The 15,207-nt window shown below is 27.4% G+C and overlaps 1 protein-coding gene across 1 annotated transcript; it reads left to right on the top strand.

Annotated features, from left to right (window-relative positions):
• Positions 1–214: 214 nt before the first annotated feature.
• Positions 215–15,141, top strand: LOC117176731. The gene is made up of 3 exons (XM_033366998.1): positions 215–338; positions 6,796–7,020; positions 13,515–15,141. The coding sequence occupies exons 2-3, from the start codon at positions 6,819–6,821 to the stop codon at positions 14,102–14,104; spliced, it is 792 nt and encodes a 263-aa protein (XP_033222889.1). The 5' UTR covers positions 215–338; positions 6,796–6,818; the 3' UTR covers positions 14,105–15,141.
• The last annotated feature ends 66 nt before the right edge of the window (positions 15,142–15,207 follow it).

Below are 15,207 nucleotides of genomic sequence, written 5' to 3' on the forward strand. Positions count from 1 at the left end.
AGCTTTACAGCAAGATAAAATAATACACAAATACGCTTATTGTCAACATTCTTTTACCAAGTCATTAAAAAAATAAACTTTCGTCCGATGCAATTGGTATTATTGTTTGACCCTCAGCGTGCAGACATCTTGCTAGCTGACATAAAGTTAAATACCTATGCAAAGAGATGGCGCATGCGCCAGATCATGTTTTACTGTTAACGTCCGTTAGGGGGTCAGGGGGTTATCAGGGTTTACGCTTACGTTGGTTTACCTTTTTTGGGTTATTGATATTTTAATGTTTATAGAATTGTGCACATATAAGAACACCCAGTGTACTTATATCAGCATTAAGAAAGGTAAGTGCTTTCACATCACATATATAATCATTATTTGCACATATACCGTGTGCATTTAAAATAAATATAAACGTATTTACTATTTTAGACAAGACAGACGAGACTAACGAGTCAACTTTTCACCTTTTCTTTACCATTTTCTGCGTTTTTTATTTTAATAATGTATTTAGAAGACTCCGGGCAAACAAAATTGTTGACTTGCGTAACTTTATTACAGAAAATTCGGAAAATATTCTAACTGAAAGGCAACTTTGTTCAGGGTGTTGAGGTTAGGCAACTTTTCCATCAACAAACCTAATGTCAAAAGTCTCATTTATTGAATAACTCCTTGGGTTTTTTTCAAGTTAATGTGATTAAAATATAATTTTATAAGTTTATGAATATAAAAAAACGTTTCTATTGCATTGTTTATGTCATTTGTTGACTTTATTGAAATCACTTGAACCGGCTTTCTGAGAATCCGCGACAATATTTGTGTTAGGATAGAAATAGCGTCCTTTTGATTGCGGGCGGGAAAACAATTCTGGAAACATTTATTTCTAGTAATGATTATTATTCATATCAGTATTTTCATTTTGAAGAACCATCTTATGAAATAGAAACTTTTTGAATGGGCTTTTAAAAGTGCTCTAAAAATTTGTTTCGTTAATTGAATCTAAATAACAAAAAGTGATGTCATCTGCAAACAAACGTAAAAGTCACGTTTTCATGCCCGTTGGGCCTACTTAGAAATATTTGGTAATGTTTGTGAAAGTATTGAAATTTTTGAAATATCATGTAAGACTTCTTGAAGTCTGCGAAATATTTCAAATATTTTGGAAATCATTGAAATCTTTATGAAAATTGCGAAATATTTATGAAATTATGTAAATCTACCAGGAATCTTTGCTAAATATTTGGGAGTTTAGGGAAATGATTTTAGAGAAATGATTGGAATCGTGGGGAAATCATTTGTGCCTTTGTGAAATCTTTTAAATCTATCCGAAATATTTGGAAAATCATTGAAATTTTTATTCAATATTTAAAATCTGTCTAAAAGATTTGTGAAATAATTAAAGTATTTTTGAAATATTTTTAATCCATTTGAGATCTTTGCGAAATCTTTGTAAGATTTATGAAATATTTGTGAAATTATTAAAATCTTTAGAAAATCATTGAAATCTGCGAAATAATTGAAATTTTTGTGAATAGTCTTAAATCTATCGAAAATTTTTGCCAAATCATTGAAATCTTTTGCAAATCATTGAAATTTTTGTTCAATCTTTAAAATCGATCTGAAAGCTTTGTGAAATAATTAAAGTATTTATGAAATCTTTTTAATGCATTCAAGATCTTTTGCGAAATATTTGGTAATATTTTTGAAAGTATTTTTAAAAAGGTGTGAAATCTTTCGTAAATCAATTACATTTTAAAATTTTTTCCGAAATCTCTGGGAAATAATTGAAAATTGTAGGAATTTTTTAAAATCTATCGGAAATATTTGCCAAATCATTGAAATATTTGGGAAATGGTTTAAATTTTTAAGAGTTGCTCAATTTTTTTATTTAAAACCTAAATCAATCCGAAATCTTTCAGCAACCATTTATGCCTTTGTGAAATATTTTAAATATATGTGAAATCTGAATTCTTTGTTAAATATTTAAAATCTTTAAATCTATCCGAAAACTTTTAAATCTTTAGAAAATGATTGAAATCTTTGTGCCGTCTTTGAAATCTGAGAAATATTAATAAAAACTATGTAAAATCTGGGCAATTATTAAAGTCTTTTTTAAGTATTTTAAATCTATCCGAAATATTTGTGAAAGCTATGAAATCTTTATGCAATCGTAAAATATTTGTGAAATATTCGGCTTTATGAATTTTATACCTTTATTTGTTATTTACTATTTATTGCTTATTTATTATTCATTTTTTATTTTTTATAAATTATTCACTATTTGTGGGCGTCCGCATGAAAAAGGTCCTTATGGTCTGTCCTAGTTTAGGAGATATTCGCGTTTTCTAAGTGTAGGTGAACATGATTATTTTTGGGTTTGAGTGGGGTTTGATACTGAGACTTATAATAAATTAATTGGGAGTATATTGATGTCCAGATACTAACCTTAAGTAGGTATATTTTATGTTCGAAGAAAAAATATATTTGTTCGAAAAACGATTTTTCGTAGTGTCAACTTAAAAAATGCCCCGGTGACTCGTTTTTTAACTTAAAAGGTTCATTTTGGGCCTAAAATTCCGGGAATTTTATCCGGTTGTATGCCCTAATACATAAATCCATACCGGCCATAAGGGCACTTTTAATGCGGAGTCCACATTTATTGTTTATTATTCATGTTTAATTTTACATAGTGTAATATTATAATCTTATGTACAAATTGTACCATTTCAATATTATAAGTTTATGTCCCTGTCCCTCTCTAGAAAAAAGGCTTTTTCTAGATTTCTTGATAAGCTAAACGGTGGCCCTAACAGACTGGTCCCTATATCCCCTATTGTACCCTATGTTCAGACAAGGTCCCTAAAGTACCCTATTTTCAAGATTTAGTCTATGCTTCCAAATTTGCAGCCCATAATGAGAATTCAACCAAATTTTTAATAAAATGAAAGCTTTCAAGAGTCAAGCATTTTGTAAAAATAGCAAGATATTCAGTGCTGCTACACAGTCACTACCAGTCACTTTTTTCTCATTATACTTTTTTTAATGAAAAGATTACATTAGTCACTTTTTTAAAAATCAATTACCTCATGGGTTAATCACTATTCAATTCAGGTCTGTGCCTATTTCTGAGTAGACTTGAATTTGTTTAAAATGGTTCAGATTAGTTTTAAACATTCTGAGAAATTTTTAGTAGATTTCAATCATTTGAATTGTATGGGATTTTCTCGTATTTTAGTAGACTTCAAACAATTTATGTACAAGAAGTGAGTTATTTTGTAGGGTTTTAAAGATTTGAAGAAATTTGAAATTAGTTTTTGAATTCACCCTTAATTCTTATTAATTAACCTGAACTTCCTAAGTGTTTTGAATGTTTGAATTCACTAGTATTCTTCTAAATTCACTGGATTTTACTTAATGAAATGGATTTTTGGATTAAATTTTCTTTATTCAATTGGACCTGCAGATGAATTTTCAAAATATTTAAACAATTTCAAGGCTTTCCAAGATTTGTAATCATTTTAAGGGATTTTAATAGATTTCAAAGAGTTTATTCATAAGCAGTGAGGGATTTCGTTGGCCAAAGATTTGAAGAGATTTTCAAGTTTTTTTGTGGTTGCATTTTATATGCAATTCGCCCTGAATTCTTATTATTTTCTCTTGAACTCTTTTCAATTTTTTTAAATTCACTCAATTTTACTCAACTCACTAAACTTTGCCCTTTCAGTGCCCTTTTAATTTTTATAAAGTAATTTCAAACTTACTGAATCCAATGTTTTTTTCATATTTTTTAATTGTTTTTAATTCGCTGAGTGCTCTTTAAATTTAGCTTTATTTTTTATGAATTTCATCGATTTCCTCTGATTTCCCTTAAATTATTCTGGATTCACTAAAATCGTACTGCAATAAATGTATTTTTTTATTGTTCCCACTCATTTGTATTATTTTGAATTATTTGGTAGTCATTAGTAATTTTTTTGGTTAGAAAATAATAGGGTTTAAATTTGAAGAGATTTAAAATTATTTTTTTGAAGTCACACTGAATTCTTTTGAATTCTATTGATTTTTTTTCAATCTACTTTAATTCTTCTAAATTTACTGAATTCTGCTTAATTCAATGGATTTTTTTTTGAAAGTTTTTATCTAATTGATCCTGAACTCTTAACCTCACCTTGAATTCTTAGGCATTTAATCAAATTCTTTTGAAAGCCTTTGAATTTTTCTAAGCTCTTTTAAAAGTACCTGAATGCCATGAAGTTTTTTAAAAATATTTCTTCCAATTCATTTTTTTTTAATTCACCTAAAATTTTCATGAATATCATCTATTTCTTCTTGTTTTCCTTAATTTCCTCTAAATTCATCCCAATTTTACGTAGATCCATCGAATTTTTTTGATTAAAAACCATTTTTAATCCTTTGGATTCAATTTTTTTGTATTTTTGAATTGTTTTCACTTCGGTGATTGCTTTTTAAATTTAGCTTCATTTTTCTGAATTTAATCGAATTCTTCTTATTTCCCTTAAATTCTTCTAAATTTACTTAAATCTAACTGCAATAAATTGAATGTTTTAGTTTTGAATGATTTTTCAAATTCATTTGAATTCTTTTGTAGTCATTAGTTACTTTTTCGGTTAGAAAATAATAGGGTTTTAAGGAACTGAAGAGATTTGAAATTATTTTTTGGAAGTCACCCTGAATTCTTTTTAGTTCTCGAATTTTTTTAATCCACTTTAATTCTTCTAAATTTACTTAATTTTATTTAATTCAATTAATTTTTTTTAAAGTTTTCATCTAATTGATCCTGAAGTATTTACTCACCTTGAATTCTTAGGTATTTAATAAAATTCTTTTGAATTCCTTTGAATTTTTCTAAGCTCATTTCGAAGTTCCTGAATTTAATGAAGTTTAAACAAATATTTTTACACTGTTTTTAATTGATTAATTTTTGTAATGCACCTCGAATTTTTATGAATTTCATCGATTTCTTCTTGTTTCGCTTCAGTTTCTCTAAATTCATCCAAATTTTACGTAAATCCATCGAACTTTTTTGATAAAATTTTTTTTTAATCTATTTGTATTATTTTGAATTGAGCTTAAATTGTTTTGAAGTTTAATGAATTTATCATAAATTTGTTACCCTTTTAACGTGACAAAAAGTACACTGTGGTCCCTATATTTGATCCCATAGGGACTGTGAGGTCTGTAAACGTCACCTAAAATAACCAAAAAATTTAAAGAATATAAAATGAGACTACAGAATTTTCTTAATTCTAGTATAAAATCAGTCAGGATTATGCAGGGTGATTTTCTTACCTTGAAACTTTTAAATATTTCGAAAAATAGGCACTCTATGAAAAAATGTTTTGAATCAAAAGTTTCAAGTTAAAAAAATCACACTGTATCTTTAACAACTATTTAGAAGATAGAAACCCTTTAGCAAAGGTTTTAGATAGATTTACTTGCGGCTTAATCTCTCGTCAAATCTAGAAAAGTAGATCACTAAATATAAGCGTGTCTGCAGTGAATAGTTCAAAGCCCAATAAGCTTTCAAATTATGAATTTAGAAATACCTTGAAATATTTAAAAACCTCTGTTAAATATTTGAAATCCTTTCAAATCCCTCAATTCTTGTGAATACATAATTTTTTTGAATTTTATTAAAATATTATAAAATCCCTTGTATTTCCGTGAAGTTACATGGAATCTAACAATATTCCTGGAAATTCCTTTAAATTATTTAAATATATTGAAAATTCCTTAGAATCCTTTAAAATACCCCAAAATATCTCCAAACTTTTGAAATTCCTTCACAATCTTTTGAAGCTCCTTGAAATTTGAAGTTACGTAAACTTTGATAATATACTTTAAAGTTTCTTGAAATCCCTTAAAATTTCGAGAATTCTTAGGAATTTTCCTGAATTATTTAATATTTTGTGAAATCCTTTGCAATTTTTTAAAGCTCTTGAAAATACCTTGGGATCTTAAAATACAAAAAATTTTAATGGCTTGAAATACTTTAAAATGTTCGAAAATTTCTTTAAATGTTTGAAATACTGTTAAATCCCTCAATTCTTGTAAATACATTCTTGGAAATTTCATTAATATACTATCAAAATCCCTTAAAATTCCGCATAGTACATGAAATCTGATGATATTCCTTGACATGATTTTTTTTTTAAATTCTTTTATATCGTTTAAAATACCCCAAAATATTTCCAATCTTTTGAAATTCCCTTACCTTCTTTTAAAACTCCTGAAAATTAAATTTTTTTTTTTTGTATACTTCGAAATTCTTTGGAACGTTTTTAAATATCCTTAAATCTTATTAATTCTTAACAAAATTTAAATCTAAAATTCTTTTTAATCTTTAGAAACACCTTGAAATCTTTTAATTTTAAATCCTTTGGAATCCCTCAATCCCTGTGAAGAAATTCTTTGAAATTTCATTAAAGTATTATTCAGATATTTTTTTATTCTTTAAAATACCCTAAATTATTTTGAATCTTGTGAAACAATTTTAATTTTTTTTTAATCTGAAAAATTCCTCGGAACGTGTTAAAATAACCCAAAATCCTTTAAATCTTTGGAAATTTTTTAGAACCTTTTAAAATAGGCTAAAGTGTAAAAAAAACTAATTTAAAAAAAAATTCGAAATATTGTAGATGAGTGGTTAGAGAAAGTTAAAGAAAGTTTTAAAAGTCCCAAATTGCTTATTGTAATATTTCCGAATTTGAAATTTGTTTTATTTTTAGTTACTCTCAATCTGATAACAATATTTTGATATATACCATTTTTACTAATTAGGTGGTGCTTTTTTACCCTAAACAATGACCAAGTATAACTACTGCAGTGTTCCAAAGTGTCGGAACGAGGGTGGACATCGATTTCCAAAAGACGAAGCTTTGAGAAAAAAGTGGATAGTGGCAATAAGGAAAAGAAAGTACATCCAAAATTGGATTCCACGCGAACATAGCCGCATTTGCAGAAAACATTTCAAGAGGTCCGATTTTTTGAAAGCATCCAAAACTGGTAAGTTTCTTACCAACTATAAGGAAATTCTACGAATTTTTTTCTATTTTAATTTTTTTTAAATTACTTTTTTCCCATTGGTTCTCCTTTTCCCTCTTAAGTTTGAAAAATCACTTAAAATACCTAGAGTCGAGGGTTTCGACCCAATTTTCCCTTTTTTTTTTGTTTTTTACAAGGTTTCGATTTATTTTTAAAGAATCAAAACCCGATTTTCAAGGCATTAGAGGACAGACGCTTTGGAAGAGTTTCTTTTTAATATTTTCATTTAATCAATTCTCTAATTTAAAATAAAAAAATTCTTAAAATGCTGTACAGGTCTAAGTGCTTGAAAAAAGTGGGAAAGAAGGAGATTTTTCAGGAAAATATGAAAATAAATTCTTTTAAGTAAAATTAATTTAGGTACTAATAATAAATTCATTTGCTTCAAATTCATAACATTTCAAGTAAATATATGTATTGCATTTTCAACAAAAAGATTGATTTTTAACCTAACACTTGCATTTTTACCCAAAAACGTAAATTTTGAATGAATAAGATTAATTTTTTAATGAAAAATACGAATTTTCAATATAAATGATGAATCATAAAAAATACTTTTTAATAAGATAGCTCAACTTTTAACCAAGTAGTTGAATTTCCAATCGAAAAATATGAATTCTCAACAAAAATGTAGTAGTTACTATTTTTACAAAACATATCATTTTTCTGCAAAATAGTTGAATTTTTATACAAGAATGCGTATTGAAAAAATAGTTACATTTTCTTCCAAATGGTGGAAGCTTCAAGCCATAAAGACGAATTTTCTACGAATCAGTTTTTGAGTTTTCAACTCGAAACTATCAATTTTCCACATTTTCTATCAAAGAGATGAGTTTTCAACTAAAATGATGAATCTTAGACAAAAAAATTAATTTTCAAACAAAAATGATGAATTCTTAACAAAAAATTTGATAGTTGGTACATGAATCAGAAAATATTTTATTTTAAATTTAAAAACATTTGAATATACCCCTAAAAAGAGGAATTTTTAATACAATAGTTAACTGCCCAAACAAAAAGATAAATTTTTAACAAAAAATTTGTATTTTTAACCAAAAGTGTATATTATTATAATTCATAATATGCATTGGTATTAAAAGAGACGTATTTTTATTGTTTACTTCTTATGATTTAAAAAAAGTGCGCATTTTATAAAAAAAAGTTTATGTTATCAAACATTTTACTGCATTTTACTTTTTTGGTTGAAAAACTTTTATTTGTTTTTTTTTTCGTCTGGTATCGTTTTTCCAACAAAAAATTATTGATTATTTTTTGTATTATTTTTTATGAAGAAAATGATAACAAAAACAGTGTGCTTCATAAAAAAAATGATTAAGAATAAATATGTGGATCTTATTTAAATCTACAACTGTTGTTGATGAATTTTTTGTCATACCTTGCGTCTTTTTTTCTAAATTTTTTACTTTTTTTATTTTCAATGTTTTTTCAAATAAAAAACTACGCGTCCTATAAAAAGTGATTCATAACAATATTGTAGATATTTCTTGGGTGCACATTTTTTGTTTTTCTCGTATTTTGTTGTATCTTTAATAGTTTGACTTTTGTTTGATTTTTGTTTATTTTTTGGAATTTTGTAAATGTTGTAACTCTGGTAATTGTTTTTTTTTGTATCGAAAAATGTCAATAGAATAAATTGTTCGTCTTTTTGAGTACTACGAATAGCCGTGCACAGAACTCCTAAATCTTAAAAAAGTGGTCTAAAAAATTTGGAAAGTTTTTGAATTACCAAAGGCCAATCCAATCTGTAAATTCTTTCGAGATTTATCGTGCTTACAGTCTAGAAATCTGCAGACATTCGCGAAAACCTGTTTTTCGGGTTCAGAAGGTGTAAAAACTTATAGATTTAACAAAAACCGTGAGGGGGAGGGGTATACCAATCTAATACCTTCTCTGATGAGAATGTAAAGAGATAAATTTTCAAACCAAAAAGGCAAATTTTCCACAAAATAGTTACCAATAACTATGAGTACTGAATTGCTCAACAGATTTTTCAAAGCTGTTTACAAAAAATAAAATAAAACACAAAAATGCACTTTCGATAAATATTTCAAATTTTTAGAAAACAAAAATCTGTCTACAGCAGCGGATTAACATTTTTCGGGGCCAGGGGCTAAACCTCGAAGGGGCCCTCTTAAGGGCATGTGATACTTACAGTTTCCCCGGCTTTTTTCCATAAAAAAGAAAAATTTTAAAAACTGAATTCGGAGATGCTATTAAAATATCATAACGGACGTCCTCGGACTGTTTTTTGAGGGATAATGACAAAAAAAATTATTGTGCTAAATAAAAATTTTATGCATATGTATTATTTTGAGGTTACGTCGTTTTTCATCTGTGCCTTTCCGATAATCTGGAAATTATTTATGAAATAACCTTTTTTGATTGCCTGCAAACAAGGTTAGTTCCGGGAGATTAGTTACTATGTTTATTTGTAAGTCCTAAGTTTTCGGCCATAAATATTGTGTAATTTGGAAGTGAACCTCGGGTGAATTGTAACACACATAACCTCGAAATATGCACGCACGTTATTAGCAATATCAAAAATTTTTTGATAAAAAAACACAAAAAAAGTGTGTGGGGACGCCCGTTAGCATGTTCGCTATCATTTCCCAGATTTGAAGGCAAAATATTTCTTACCCTAGGAAAAAAGGCGGGGAAATCTAGCACTGAAAAAATCGATACTATTTCCTAAGCGCTATGCAAATTAATTACATTTTGCTAAATTAAAACTTTTTTGAATTAACCTACAAAAAAAGTTTGTGGGGACGTCCGTTAGCAAGTTCGCTATCATTTCCTAAAGTTTTAAAACAAAATATTTATTATTCTAGAAAAAAAGGCGGGGGAACCTAAAACTGGTAAAATCGACAGTTTTCTAAGTATCACATGCCCTTAAAGGCAGAGAAAATTCCAATATTGCTGTAACGTGGGTAATTTTCTGGGGTATTTTAAAATGCAGTTTTAAAGGCTTGAATTAAAAACTAGTAGCGTTTGACCTCGATAATTTTGGATAAAATAGTAGATTGCATGACAAGGGGAGAAAGGCAGCAATTTCCGACGAGCATAAAAGGCTGCCGCGCGAGCGAAGCGAGGGTATGCACATTTGATGAAATTTGTGAAAAATTATGAAATGTTTGAAAATAAACGAAGTTTATAGAAATTTACGAAATGTATGATAATTTACCGGTAACTTTTGATAGCAGTCCTGATAAACGCATGCGCGATAGCTGGGGATGCTAAGCTCGAAGTCGTCGCTCATTGTAGCGGATATACGGGTGTCGAAACTCGAACTTTCAGAACTCTAATGATTTTTAAAATTTAACTGTAAATTGAGGATTAACATGTGAATAATCATTTATGTTACAAGAAAATTGACTGATATTTAAAAATATGTCATAGTCCATTAAAAATCAGCAATTGGAAATGAAATATTCGAAGATGAACAAAAAACTTAACTTTGAATGTTACAATCAAAAATTCTCTATTTCAAAATATTTAATTTACAAGTAAAATTGTTCAATTTTGATGTATGATAAATAATTAACACATATAGTACCCAAAAAATCAAGTAAGTTAAAGAGATATTTAAAATTGTAAATGATTTCATATAATTTAAACGAAGTGTTTACGTATACCGACAAAATCCGGTTATTCGTACCGAAATTTCGATGCAAATAGCCCACAACCTAAGTTAAAATAATTGATAGATTTTTGCAGATTTGGTATACAAAATTAGAAGCTTTTTAAGAATTATGAAAGGCTTCAAAAGAATAAAAAACATTTTCTTAAGATTCCTAGGAATATAAATAACTTTTTATTTAAAAAAATTAATTTTAAGAAAATATTTAAAGAGATTTAAAAAGATTTTCAAAATTGTCAAAAATGAATCTGGAAGATTTTAAGGACATAATTTTAATTTTTCAGGATTAAAAAAAATTTTAGGAAGAATTCGGATTATTTTAAGAGATGCTTAGAAGTTCTGAAAAATTTCAAGAATAACTTAAAATTGGAATGAATGTAAAATAACATGTAGATATTTTAAAATAAAATTTTGAATCTTTTGAAAGGTTTTTAAACGATTTCATATGAAAATAATTTAACTTTTAATCTAAGAAGTGTTCAGCTTATAACAAATATGTATTCGTTCAATTTTTAATATGTCTAGCTTAAAATTGCTTAAAATTATTTGCAGCTCAGTTTTTATTACGGCTTTTTTTATTTATTGTTGTTTTATTTTTGTAATTAAAAATAGTTTTTTTGCGACCGTAAAATGCAACCCGCTAACTATTGTGTATGCCGTTTTTATGATTTCAGGATATTTTCAAATTTCTAAAGCATTTTCAAGAGCTTTTAATTAAGAATATTTTAGGGGATTAAAAAAAATTCAAGGATTTATTAATTAATTACATTAATTTGAGGGGGCTACAAAGCTTTTGAAATATTTTAGGATACAGAACTTTCAGGAGTTTTGGAATATATGGAACGATTTTACAGGAAGGACCTTAAAGGTTTTGTGTTATTTTTAAAGATCTTACAGGATTTTATCAAATTTCCGAGGATTTCAATGATTTTAAGGGACTTCATAACATTTTTAGTGGATACGAAAGAATTTATTCATGACAAGTAAGGTATTCTGTAGAATTTCAAAGGATTTTAACTATTTTAGGGAATGTTAAAATATTCCTGGAAATTTGTAATTGATTTTTAATAATTTGAAGGGATTTCAAAGCGATTGAAATATTTTAGAATAAAGGGTTTTCCAAGATTTCAGGAAATTCTACCAGAATTCGCATTAATTTATACTGAATTCTTTTTAATTCTGCGAACTTCACTGAATTCTACTTAATTCAATGGATTTTTAAAAAGTTTTTGTTCAATTCATCTTAAAGTCTTTAAAACTTATCTTAAATTCTTAGGCGTTAAATCAAATTCTTTTGAATTGTCTTTAATTTTTCTAATCTCATTTCTAACCTACTCAATTCAGCGAATTTTCTCACATTTTTCAATTGTTTTCAGTTCACTTGATTTTTTCTTAAATCTAGCTTTATTTTCTATGAATTTCATCAAATTCTTCTCATTTCCCTGAAATTCCTCTAAACTCACTATTCATTTCAATTATTTTTTATTTATAAATTAGTAGCGGTTCAAAGATTTAAAAAGATTTAAAATTATTTTTTGGAATTCACATTGTTATTAATTAACCTAAATTTGTTTAATTCCTTGGAATTCTCTAAAATTTGTTTAATTTTTAAAAGGTTTTAAATTATTTATCCAGAAGTCTTTATCTCTCATCTTAATTGTTAGGCATTTCTTTAAATTCCTTTGAATAGGCTTGCATTTTTTAAAGCGTATTTCAAATTTTCAGTATTCAACGAAGTTTTTTTTATATAATTAATTTTTATTTGTTTTAATCACTTTGAATATTTTTTAATTCCATCGAATTTTCGTTTTATCTTCGAGATTCACTCAATTCAAACCTAAATTCAAACCCACTCAATTCAACGCATTTTTCACATTTTTAAACTGTTTTCAATTCACTCAAATTTTGCTGAAATTAATAGAATTTATGCGATTTTAAAAATTATTTCCCATTCATTTCAATTATTTTTGGCTATAAATTAGTAGGGTTTCAAAGATTTGAAAAGATTTAAAAGTATTTTTTGGAATTCACTAGAATTTGTTTGATTTTTAAAAAGTTTTTATTTTATTGTTCCTGAAGTCATTATCCCTCACGTTCATTCCGGGTCATTTCTTTATATTATTCTTCTCATTTCCTCTAAATTTCCTCAATTTTTACTGAAATCAATAGAATTCATTCGATTTTAAAAATTATTTCCAATTAATTTGAATTCTTTTTTTTTTGCTATAAATTGGTAGGGCTTCAAAGATTTAAAGATATTCTTAATTATTTTTTGGAATTCATCCTGAATTGTTATTAATTAACCTTAAAAATGTTGTAATTCTTTGGAATCCTCTAGAATTTGTTTTTTTTTAAAAGTTTTTATTTGTAATTTCTTTAAATTCTTTTGAATATTGTTGAATTTTTCTAAGATATTTTCAAATTCTCTGAATTCAACGAAGTTTTTTCATATAATTAATTAAATTTTTTAAAATTATTTTGAATTTTTATGAATCTCATCGGATACTCGTATGTTTTAAATCCCTCTAAATTCATTCTAATTTTACGGAAATCAATGGATTTTTGTATTATTAACAAAATGTTTTCCAATGCATTTGAATTATTTTGTGGTTTCCTTGAATTTTTGTGAAATCTTATGAATTTATCTTGAATTAGTTACCCTTTGAGTGCGAAAAAAGTACCCTATGAGCCTGATAAAAAGTTCTCCTTGGTCCCTATATTTTATCCCTTAGGGACTGTGGAGGCTTGATTTATGTATTGATGTCTATCCGAATCAATAAAAAAATTTATCTTCCAGGTACTCCGCTGGCAAAAAAACGATTAAAACCGGGAACTATTCCTTCGGTATTTGAATGGACGAAAGTGAAAAGCATAAGTTCCTCAGCACCGAAAAAGGTGACATTAGCCCCCAGGAAGCTTGTCGCAAAGCCCAAATGTAAAAGCAAACCCCTGACTTCCTCACGATCAACTTCGTTCTTGAAAAGTAAAACTGCGACTGAAATTTCCAAGTCAAAGGGGTGTGCACGAGCACAAACTTTTTTCCCCAAGGACAGAAGTAAAATTGTAACTCAGATGAAGGAACCTGCCTTCACCAAGGCGAAGAGCAAAAGTGAAGTTGCACTGACAAAAGAAAAAAGTATCCGAAGGGATGAGAGTGAGGACATAAGCAATTGGAAATACCGAGTAATACGGAAAGAGTCATTACATTTAGAGGAAATTCTAGGGAAAATAGAGTACGTTTTTAGCTTACAAGACTTCAATGGTCGGGAACTGGAAGGAAAAGAATTAGAAGAGATTATTTCTACCTTCCCTCCTCTAAAGCCACCGAACCAAATTCTTCCTTTAAGATCACCGCATCGTCGTTCATTAAGAAATATTAAAACATGAGAATCCAAGACTCAATTTAGCTTTTCTGGATGATTACCAGAGAAAATTTCGTAAAGATTGAATGGAAATGAAGGGCAGAAGGGGTATGATGTTCTAGTATTCTAGTCAACTGGAAACGAGTTCATCTTCCATTTTTTAGAAATAGTATTTCGTTTGCTCATTCCATTACAAAGTAAGGATTTAGGAAATGATTGCATTATATCGATTTTTATATCAATTTACTTGCCAAGAAGAAAGTTTTTGATACATTTTGCTTTACGATGCCTTTTTGGTAATTGTTATATATTCTTAAGGAGATCCATGACGACTGTGTTCTTCAAATATTGATAAAAGTATCGTTAGTCGAAAATATTAGATAGCTTTATTTAGAGCTAGTTTATACAATTTAGAGATACTTAATTATGCTTTTATTGAACTAAATTAATGAATACAGATCATTTATAGTTTACTTTTAGTTATTAATTTTTCTCTTTATAAAGAATTTTTTTATTGGTTAAGAGTAACGGAATTTTTATGTAAGCCTCGGAAGCTTTTATGTTTATAATCATATCAACTGATAAGATTCAAAAAAATCATTTCGAAATTGTATGATATATTTTTTCATGAAATCCTATTTTATACAAATTAATCTTAGTGAAACTTTATTAGGAAATTGTAGAAAAGCTTTTTTATATTAGGTTGTTTGAAACGGAATTGAACGAAATTTCATGAATAATTGGGATAATTATAAGCAGTAGGCAATACGATTTTGTTTGGAAGTTTTCCAAGAGGAAGTATTTCCAGGAATTGGGATAAATTTGAAAAATATTTAACTGATTTTCATTCAGTGTTTCATAGAAAAAAGAATGCTTCCAAGATCGGGTTTTCTGTGTTTATTGGACTGTGAGAGTCTTTTAAAGTATAATAATTTTATGAATATCGCTCACGAAGGTACCTATAATTTTGTAAGCAGTATTTTAAGTACCTGGTTGTTTTGTACTTATTTGTCTCAACAGTATCAAGTTATTATGTAATAAATTTTTTTTATTGAAATTAAACTCAAATCTCTATTGTCATTCCTTTCTCTAATCGGGAAATCTCGACAGATTCGAAAGTTCATTAAC

Source organism: Belonocnema kinseyi, chromosome 7, assembly GCF_010883055.1.
Source record: "Belonocnema kinseyi isolate 2016_QV_RU_SX_M_011 chromosome 7, B_treatae_v1, whole genome shotgun sequence".
NCBI classification, from domain to species: domain Eukaryota; kingdom Metazoa; phylum Arthropoda; class Insecta; order Hymenoptera; family Cynipidae; genus Belonocnema; species Belonocnema kinseyi.